Source organism: Austrofundulus limnaeus, unplaced genomic scaffold (assembly GCF_001266775.1).
Source record: "Austrofundulus limnaeus strain Quisiro unplaced genomic scaffold, Austrofundulus_limnaeus-1.0 Scaffold115, whole genome shotgun sequence".
NCBI classification, from domain to species: domain Eukaryota; kingdom Metazoa; phylum Chordata; class Actinopteri; order Cyprinodontiformes; family Rivulidae; genus Austrofundulus; species Austrofundulus limnaeus.
The window spans coordinates 36,477-47,531 of record NW_013952517.1 but is presented as its reverse complement, the minus strand read 5'-3'; the positions used below and the strand labels follow the sequence as shown (position 1 = coordinate 47,531).

Sequence of the window (11,055 nt, the reverse complement as noted above, 5' to 3'; positions counted from 1 at the left end):
GGTGTCAACGATGGCCATGTGATGTGAGTATCAGTCACATGGAGGCAGTGCTTAAAAGCCTGAATTTTGCCTGAAACTCTCAGACTGAAGAAGCCTCTTGGAGGAGAGACGAAACGTTTCATTAGAGAAGAACCCGTCCAGAAGACCTATACAGTTTTTTTCTTTTTTTTAACTTAATTGTTCTTACCTTGCTTGATAATCTTTGCCACTATAGTTGTAGTTTAAAAGCTAATAGAATGCCCCTTGTTTGTCATTGTTACACAGGTGACTGACTTCTGCCCTTATTTTCTTCAGACTGAATTATGAATTGTTGGATAACGAGAAATCAAATCAAGACTTTTTATTTATTTTTTATTTAAATACCAGTTCACAAAACAACTTTATCTGCTGCTTTGCTACAAATAAATTGACAGCTTTCTCCGGAGATGCCTAGGCACTCAGCACAGCTACTAAATATTAATTCAGATTCTCCGATGCTTCCAGTCACTGTGCTCCCACCACCCATTCCTCTGCTTTTCCCTGCGAGTGTTTAAATTTTATAAAACCCTTGAAGCTTAGTTTTTTTTTTCCCTGAGTCCAAATGTATTTTTACTGTGCAAATAAGCTGCATAAACAGGTCTGCAGTGAAGAACAAGACACTCAAGACTGTTTGCTTTCTTCGATCGTGGTTAGTGGAGGGTAACAGGAATAATGAGACGGTGGGAGACCGTGGGGTGAATGTGCAAACGGGAGCACGGTGTGGACTTTAGAGTGACATTGCGGTGAACTCGGAGCAAACACCGGAGAATGACTGTGATCCTGTCTGACCTGGAGCTCTTTCTCCTTAATCTGCTGCTGCTGAGACAAAGCAGCCGCCTGCGTCACAGAGAGCTCGGCAGAAACGGCCATGATGCGCTGGCTGGCGTTGAACACGCTGGTTCGGACCTCGTTCAACTGGAAGCACAAAAACGTGCACYGATTAGGCTCTATGTGGACTTAGATACAGACCAGAAATACAAGTTGTAAAGTATTTATTCATTATACTTTTATTTGTGCTAGCTTTTGTTGCAAACAGATGTAGCTCAGTGCATTATTTATGCAGTTTCTCTTAGTGATATTTTTCCTAAGCTTACATTTTTTTTGGCGTTACTACACGTTTCCCAACAGTTTTTATGAATCTCAGAATAGTGCCTCATTAGTTGCGGCTTATTTGCTGCAGTAGCTCTAGTTAATTTGTGTGTCTTAGTTAAAGTCATATCTCGCTGTGACTACTGGCCAACTGTCACTGATTTATAATTTTTAAACCACTTTAATTTTCTGTTTCATGTGAGACTTCAAATTCATCTTTTAAATCAATCTTTGCTTCTGTTGCATTAGAATGTTATATACTATAACTATAACTACTATGTTATATACTATAACTACAGCCAACAAAAGAGCAGAGTAGTAGCCAAACAACGCCGGAGTATAATCTATATGCTCGTCACACACCTTCAGATGATGTATCACTGTGTTTGTGGAAGACACAGAAACAGAAAGGTCTTGACTTTAAATTAAAATGTAACTAGAAAATTTTTATTTCCTACTGTGAATGCTTATTACTGGAAAATTAAGCTGTAAGCTAAATTGTAATACAAGTTCAATGGAAATGTGAAAGAAGCATAAAAAGCTCAATTTTGCAGAAAGAAGCAAAAAAAAAAAAAGCAGAAATTAGCAGGAGAAAACAGAAAGGAACAGAATCTGAAATAGCAGAAAATAAAATTAGCAGAGAAAACAACAACAAAAAAAGTGACGATTTGTTGTACAATAGCTAAAACAGCCCAAATGTGTAGTAAAACAGCTAAAAAGCAGCTGTAATTTCTTAAATTAGCATAGCAAAGCATAAGAAGCTCAAGTTAGCTGAACTAAGCAGAAAGGAGCTGAATTAGCCACCAAAATGTGGTTAGCTTCAAACAGCTAACTTTAGCTAATAACAGCTAAACATTAGCTAATTATGCAGCAAAKAGCTGAAATACGCAAAATGCAACTGAAAGAAGTGTAAAGAACACAAGTTTGCTGAACTTAGCTGAAATAAGTTGTAATAGCTACAAAAACTGTATCTAACTGAAAAAGCCAACTTTAGCTAATAACAGCTGAACATTAGCTAAAAATGCAGCAAATAGATGAAAATAGCAGAAAGCAACTGTAAAAAGTGGATATAGCGCAAATTAACAGAAAGAAGCACAAAAACGTAGAAAATAGAAGAATAACAGAAAGAAGAAGAATTATAGCTGAAATAGAAGAAAAAAAGCTAAAATTAGCAAAGAAGAAGCTCAAATCAGCACAAGGAAGTTAAAGAGAGCAGAACTAGAACAAAAAAATGTAAGGTGCTGCAAAGATTTAGATATATTTTGAAGGATTTTAAGGAAGTTGAAAACAGCTCCATTCATTTTCAACAGGACAAATATAGCTGAAATATAGTTGAAATAGCTAAATACGTATAAAAAGCTGAAATACTAAGTCATAGATAGAATGCCCTGAAGGAACTGAATGTTCTGATATATAAATTGTTAAAATAGCACAATATGTGCCGAAAAACATATGGAAGAAAAAAYTGATGAATAGTGTGAATATAATGCAATAATGTTATGAAGCGTTCACACAATAAATGTTTCTGAATCAGACCTCAGGCTCTACAGCAAGGCAGTGCTTCTCTGATCTACGCCGACACGAATCGAGTTTCGTGCCCTACCTTCTTTGCCAGCGTAAGACTGTCCCGCCTGCCGTTCTCCACCTGCTCCCCGAGCGGCTCTGACAGCCGGGTCACCTGCTCCACCAGGAGTTCTTTTTCCAGCGACTGCCTCTCGCGCTCGGCTAGACTCACTTCCAGCTGCACAAACACAAGGGCAAAGTGGCTGCAGACTTGCAACGAGACTTTAAACTCGTGGGGTGACGTTGCCATTTTCACGAACCCGCTCGATTTTCTCGGTGAGCTCTGCAATAGATGGGTCTTTGCCTTTTAGCTCCTTGTAACCAGCTGTTTGGTTCAGACTTTCAAGGGTCTTGTCTCTGGCTTCTGACAGCTGTAAAAAGCAGAAAACTTATATAAAATCAGATTTAGATATATTCATATAGAGCATCTTTAAAGGCCAACAGAAAAWTTCACAAAATGAATAAATCTAAAAAGTACACAGACAGTATGAACAAGAACCTAGAGTTTCTGTCTGAGTCTTGTCCTCCTGGTATTTGTGATACAGCACTAAGGTTTAGAGGGGGAAAAAAAAAAACTCTTTCCAAGCTAAATGTAGTGCTTAGATGAGAGCTGCTTCCCACTAGGTGACAAGTTACTGGGAAAGTGTGATAAGAGTGAGCAATATTTTAAAAAGCTTGGAGGAACCCTCAAAGGGAGCTATTTTTTTCTTCTTTTATTTCTTTTTTTTTTGGTTGGTTTTCTGACATCCCTTAAGACAGCAAAAACTGAAAAAGAAGCAAGGAAATGTGAGAAAACAAACAAAAAAAGGTTCAAAAGACAGAAGAGGGACACAGATACAAGCAATAAAAGGGCAAAGTTAGAGATTCAAGCTTTTAGCGCTAAAAAGGAAGTGCTGATCAACCGAATAGATGAACAAGGATTATTCAAAACTTCATGTAAAGATGGCTCAACTGTTCATTTCTTTCAGTGCCACTTTTCAAGATCACATCACTAATTACTATGATATTACCAACTTTTAAAAACTGTTACGGCCAGAGGTCTTTCTTCTATGTTTATACTAAAGCATGGAATGACATTCCTCCAAACATAAAGTCCATTTCAAAACTACAGCCCTTTAAGAAGAATATTGTCTGCCATCTGCTGGACACTTTTTGTTGTGCTCATATTTAGATGTCCTATTTTGCAAATGCTGCCTTCCTGAAATTTGGTATGCTTGTTTGTCTTTGTGTCTATGGTGTATAATGATGTGATTGTGATGCTGTATTTCTGAGTGTTTTATGTGCTGCAGAACAGGAACCTGCTGTAAAACAGCAATTATGCTGAGTCAGGCTTGATTTTTAGTWATCTTTTCCTGTTAAATAAATAAATCAAATCAAATCAATTAACCCAAACAGCTGGGACTTTTTCACTGCATGAGAAAACTTGTCCAGGCTTTATTTTCTATGAATAATCCACAAAAGAAGTCTGTCTAATGAAATGTAAATTACTCTCTCAAAGGCTCTAAAGGTACGTCGAGATTCTCATACGACTTTATTAAAGAGAACACAGGCTTCAGATGTTGCATGCTTTTGATTTATATTAATTTAATATATCTAAAATAGATGTAGCAGAGCCAGATGTCTGTATCAGTGGAGGTTTGATGCATTTCTGATGCTATAATATTGCTTTCTGATTTTAGGACGACTTTATAACACCTGCCAAAAGACGCCTTTTGGGTGGTGCATCTTTTTTTGGTTTTTTGGTTTTACATTTTAAAATGTGGTGRCCTCTTTCAAATAAACAAAAGGAAAACAGGCCAAAAACAAAAGAACTGGCAGTAAATAAAGAATGCTCTAATGTTATAAAAATGTTGGACATTATCTATTAAATCGAGCTCATTCGTATTACAAACATGTGTGCTTTGGCTTCTCTGTGAAAGRCATGTACTATGAAATATGTCTGTATGTGAAAATATATGAACCTGAGATGATCGAGAAGCCATGAGGACAATAAAAAGAAGAAAAACAGACCAGATGACAAAGATTAGAAACTGAAGGCTGGAGAGAGAAAAATGAGAAAAAGGGCGGTTTGTCCGACGGCAGAAAATACCTGATTGAGACAGAGGTAAAATGGAGTGTGGTTTGATTTTACGAGACCGGGTTCATAAAAAAGGCAGCTTCTCTCCATTTAACAARGTAAGGCACCAGTGAATATTTATGTTGCTGGATGTAGTGTTAGTGGAGAACGACAGCGTGGAACCAAGTAACGATTCCCATTTTCACCTCCATTCATGAATGGAATTAATGAAGGTCACAATTTCCACCCAGAAAAACAGGTTTGATTAGAACAGACTCAGATGATCAGTCAAGGTTTTAATGAAGCCGTTTGTTGAGCTAAAGTATGGGTGAGATAAAAAAAAAACATTTAAAAAAAGGAGAAAAACTGGCAGTAAAGAGATGGATTGAAAATGTGCTCAGGGATTGATAAAAAAAACTGACAGCAGAGGATAAAGTAAAGAGAGCTAAGGAAAAAAGTGAGAGGAAGGGAGAGACGGCGTCAAAGCAAACAAGAAAGACGGGACTGAAGAGACGAGAGATGCGAGGACTTKAGAAGTGGGGCTGACCAAGAGGGACGAGCAGTTCGCGCCGACAACGGGACAACAAAAGCTCGTCATCGAGTGAGGAACTCAAAACTATAAAGCCACAATTATGCGACAAATCTGGCAAATAGATGATGAACATGCAAATGAAGGTTGCAGAATTTGTAGTTATTATTTAAATTACAGAGAAGGTASATATTTTTCCATTTTTGAGAAGGAAATAAAACTTTTTATTTATTTATTTTTTGGGACATCCCTGCAGAGTAAAACTGATGTGTTCTATTTAACTTTATTGTAGCTGCTTCACTCACAGCTCCAGTTTAACTCATAAAATATTAAAAACTCCYATATATTTGCAGTTGCATTGCACACAGGTAAGGTACAAATAACATGACTAGTGTTAGAAAATAAGAAAGCCTACTACTGCTACCGTTACAAGCAAACTTTAACCAGTAAGATGAATATTTTTTGAGTATTAATGAACCTCTTGAGTTGATCAAACCCCAGAATAAGATGTTTGTGGTCAGCCCTCACMTTTACTTCTGATTGATCTGTGCTCCACTCTAAACCCTACATGATGGATGGTTAACACGTCTCAATCAAGCTCCACCTCTCTTCAATCAATGTCTTCTCTAGTGTCTTCCTCACTTGTAGCCTTTCATWTCCACCACATACACTGACGTTTGTCTCTTTGTATCCATTTATTTCTGTCAGTTCTGCCTGCCTGCCTCTTTGTTTTCCTCATCTGACACCAACAAATCACAGATGTGTTTTTTTTRRTCCTTTCTTCTTCTGGCTCYTGACTGCTGTAAAACACTGTAGATATGACAGCTTCCATGCTGCCTTCAAATTTGCATTCGATTTGCATAATTTCAGCTCAGTGGGTAGTTAACAAGATGGCTTAAAAAGCCACACAATAGATGCGCTGTTCAACAGCGTTACCATAAAAATGAATAATGACCTTATTTATATACCACAGCCCGAGATTAGGTTATAAAAAGCCTTGTAATAAATACAGATAAAGTGCAAAAAGACAGATTAGTAAAGCAGAAAGGTCAGCAGAGGAAAAAAGAATTGTGTATAAGGTTGTGAAATGTTAATTATCAAAACACGGGAGCGAAGGAGCTGAAATGAAGCTTTCATAGTGCCTCAGTGTGGTATAAATATTAATTCAACATGAACAGGTCTGCCCCTTTTATGTCCTCCTGGAGACAACAAAGTTAATATTTAGGTTAGATTACAAACAGCAAGCTTACACCCACATAAGCATCTAAAATGGTTATTGTGGTGTTCACAATGAACAGATGAAGCAGCCCTTACAGAAGAAGCAAAGGGTTTATTTCTAAAGGAGATCAGAAAGATGAAACTGAGTTTAATAAAGTTCTACTTTTACTCTGAAGCTCTCATTTTTACTGTATCACAAGGATACAGTAATATAGCCTTACAATACATATTTTACACTGTAAAAATGTACTGTCTGTTTAAAGTTTTGTGAGCAAGTATGTTTGTGTTGACGCTTCACTAAGAATTGCATGGATTATCCTAGGTTTATTATCAGTGTGCATTGCCAATGCAATGCACACTATTGTGATTCCTTTCCCATCCAAGCCACCTCCACTTTGGCATGCTTCTCCTCCTGCATACTTTGTCCTAGAGCTGCCATTGTAATTTATATCTGTAAAGCTCCTGTGCCAAATGATGGCTATGCCTTTTGGTGCCTGTACAACTTATAGTTTTTGAAATATTAATGTTTAATAAATTATAATGGGAGTCAATGGACCTTGTACTGGTCCAATACTGCCCCCTGCTGTATCTACTCAGTATGGAACTGCACCATAGTGTAATAATTATATTTAATCTCAATTATTGCAGTGATTACAGTATTGATATACATGTAATTTCATGCATTATTACTATATTATTGTCTTATAAGCATAACCATTTTATATAATATTGCTCTACTGTTGTAATATTACGCCGTTCTTTGTCAACGATCATCATTGGCAATGTTGCCTCTTTCTGCACACATAGAAAACAACACTGGGATTGTACCTTCTCCCAGCACCAATGGTCTTGTGGTTAATGTCATAGCCTTTCATGTAGGAGATCAGGGTTCAAATCCCAGCTACAATAAGTTTAACAAAATATTTATTCTAACTTCATATTTTCACACAATTACCCTCATTACAAACACCTGCTGACAGCCACAAGCTGGTACTTGATTAGAAAACACATTTGAACTTGGTCAGTTCACTCTGCAAGTCCATTGCTGCAGGCAATGACATGCTACAAGGCAATGCACACTTGTTTTTACATTGTAAAAACCCATGTCTAGTTATTATTATTTTCATTTTACTAACAGAAATGTCCCGGGGGACTGGACTTGAAACCTTTACCAGAACCAGCTGACAGAAGGTCCAGTTTATGTGATCTGTTGTTTGACAACGTTTCGAGCTGCAGCTCCTTAAGGTTTTTTTTTTCTAGCCAAACTTAAACGCTAACAGCTAATCTGAGTGCATGTGGCCAAAACCAAACAGCTGCAGTCTCCCAAGGTTCTTAGCAGTTTTTGTAAGCATTATAAAATACTGTAAATGTTTAGAAAGCTGTGAATTTTGCATTATGTCATTATTCTGACAGAAGTTTTAATGATGAACAAGATGAACATGGTTGTTGCTCCCCCAAGAAATTCTATAATTGGGTATTTGTGTGTGTTTTTTTAGTTTATATTGGCCTTTAATATTTTTGTATTTATTTATCTTTGAGTCTTAAATCACTGTATTTTGGTGTGAAGCATCTTGTGATTTGTAAATAAATTTACTAAGTTACTTACTCACAGTACTTACTGGTTCCCTGGTCACTACTGGTTGAAAAAACAATTAAAAAATAGTGGAACAATTTCAAAATTTTCATTTGTAGATCATTGGGAATACTTTAAATATTCCATCATTTATAGTTCAAAAGAGAACCATGCAATGCTAAATTAACACCAGTTTAAAAGGTTAAAACATACCGTTCAGATCATCAATTATGAAACATTTTAGACTAGAGTTGCTTTAAAAGGATCCCTGATTAGTTGTAACATTAGACTTTATTTAATAAACATATGTTTTAAATGTAAAATAAGGACTGTAAAAATACTGTAAGATGTTCAGTTTTTATCATTTTTAAATTAAAAGTTTACAAATATATTGCATGTTGTCCTCCATCCATATTTTCAGTTCCAGGCTGAGTCATTTCTACCTTCTCCTCTCTGTCAACGCTCTCTGGTTTCTTTTAAAAGAGTCAATCATCAGATATTGTCCAAGATTAACCTTCAGGGTGGATATAGCTCGCTCACACCGAGGGACCTATCCACGTCATCATTTACCCAGAATGCTTTGCATGTAAATAAAATGGCCCCGTTCGTGTAATATATTTTTAAACTTTTAGTTTAAAAATTATAAAAACTATACAGCCTACAGTATTTTTACAGTCTTTATTTTACAGTTAAAATAAATGTTTATCAAATAAAGTCTAATGTTACAACTTATCAGGGATCCACTTTGACCTTGGCCCCGATGAGCTCAGCATTTTAGTCAGACTTTTATTTCTCCAAAGTGAAAGTGATCAAAAAGCTATTACAACCAAAAGAATAACCCACCAGAGAACATCGCTTCAAAAGATCTGAACTATCACTTTAAGACACTTCCACACCCACTGTAAAGTCACAATTCAAAGAGGGTTTTCCCCCCCATGGTAATAAGTTCCAGACAGGTTGGACAAAGGTTTAAGGAGGGACCCTGCTGGCTGTCAGCAGACCCACGTTTCTGTAAATCTCTCTCCATTAATGAGCGCTCTGTGTTCGTACCCAGCAACTTTTTTTTGTAACAGAAGTGTGCCGTAACAAGTCGTTAAGACGACAGCTCGACGAAATTTAGTTGTCACGGACGCTGCAGAGATGCGAGTAGCCGCTGATGCATGTGCACCTGTATGAAAAGTCGACGTGCCAGCCTTCCATAAACAAGCAGTAAATCCAGAATCAGACAACAACCTCTGTTGATTTTGCAGCAATTAAAATTCCTCAGAGTAATGAAAGCCTCCGAGTGTATTGAACTTCAATAATATAACAGATGGCTCAATCTATCTTTGTCCAAACTTCCCAACAAAGGGAGGGGGGGGTCCATCTGCAACGAACAGATAAACTGGTCGCGGATGAATACAAATAGACAATATATATGATAAATCGAAGGTAACTCAGTTGCATGGAGATTGAGTTCACATCGAGATTGAATTCAAATAGAGAATGAATAGAGTTGGCAAGCTTCCTGCCAAAGGAGAGAAATCCATGATTTATTATTTTTTCTGCACCCGAGGGAGCTAAGAGGCTGTACGGGGGGGAAACTGTGACTTAAAAAATGATTTGCTATGTAAACACGGAGGGGATTGAACGAGAAGCTAGAGTGATCAAAGGAGAAACGATGAAAAACTAATACAAGGATGTAACAGTTCATTTTTGGAAGGTTTGAGGAATGTTRAATTAAAATGTTCTTTGGATCATTGGGCTAAAGAACTGATGAGACAAACAGAAAATAAGTACAAGCACTTTTCCAAAAAATCTACAGTGGAACATAAACAAACCAAATGTTTAAATTGATAAATTGTACCTTTGTTAGGGTTAAATTCTCAGGACAGAGGCAATAAAAATACGTTTATGAAATTTATGAATCATCCCATACTGGTTTTATTTACATTTCACGACATATCCCAACTTGTTTTGGATCGAGATTGCAAAAAGGAAAATGCCACCAACATGGTTAGTTTTATCAGATAAACAGCAGAAGGAGAAAACAGATGGAGGAGAAAAAAAAAGATTGTTTTTCAAGAGAGCAGCACATGGTGATGTCTGTTCCAGTGCTGCTTTCATCCAAAACAGCCAAAGATTCACATGTGAGCAACGTGGACCAGCAGCAAGACTCAAACCAGTCGCTACGATCCAGAGCTGCAACACACCCAATCCCTCGATGCCGCCACTGGCAGGAAGGCTCGTTATGAATGTGTGACTGTTGAAGATCACTGCACAAGTGTGTGACGCTGTGAATTGTAAATCTGTGTGAAAATGGTGGTGATTTCTCCGTGTGAGTCCCGGCCTGTCCATGAGACATTTGTGGGGTAGATCGAGGTTGTTTGGGTGTTCCTGCATGTGTTTTCAGTTTAGCTAACAAGAACAGTTTGTCTGGTCAAGCATACAAAAACACATGAGAACACATGAACTGGGTTGACTCCAGTTGTGGATGTGTGCCATGAGATTCAGGAGAGTTTTTGGTACCTCTACAGACAATCACACACACAAASGGGCAAAATGTTATCAACTTGTGCCTTAAAGTGCCTGTGACAACATTTTTAATTAAATATGAATGCATTTTTGGAAAGATAACATTGATAATATATTGCAAAAAATTTATGCCACTGAGATGAACAGTTGTTGAGGTATTTGCATGCAAAACAACAGGAAGTGATGACAAAGGGGAACACATGCATGTAAACTGAGCATTTCTATAATGGCTAACAGCACAGACTTTAGAGAAGAATCATGCTTATTCAGAGCATTTTGAGTCACTGAGAGTCCGAGTTCAAATGATATTTTTTTCAATTCTTAGAGTTCCCCTTTGATGTCACTTCCTGTTTCACTTTTGCAGGGCCACGTTTAAAAGAAAATTTGTGACCCATCACATCGAAACGAGGATTAAGTCCAAAAGTGGAATGTGGAAAAATAGGCACATGTAGGGTTTTGATTTAAATATGTGCAAAAATTGCATTTTGCCAAATA

At 37.2% G+C, this 11,055-nt stretch overlaps 1 protein-coding gene across 4 annotated transcripts in view; it reads right to left on the bottom strand.

The window, feature by feature from the left end:
* Positions 1 to 11,055, bottom strand: part of ccdc146 (coiled-coil domain containing 146) — a 78,812-nt gene that overhangs the window by 32,797 nt on the left and 34,960 nt on the right. For 3 of the 4 annotated variants that reach the window (XM_014014460.1, XM_014014461.1, XM_014014464.1), the window contains 3 exons: positions 2,931 to 3,041; positions 2,711 to 2,848; positions 808 to 933 (listed from right to left, as the gene is read on the bottom strand). In XM_014014460.1, the coding sequence (XP_013869914.1) occupies positions 808 to 933; positions 2,711 to 2,848; positions 2,931 to 3,041 (375 nt within the window). The remainder of the gene's footprint in view (positions 1 to 807; positions 934 to 2,710; positions 2,849 to 2,930; positions 3,042 to 11,055) is intronic. The other variant, XM_014014462.1, reaches the window with a different exon arrangement.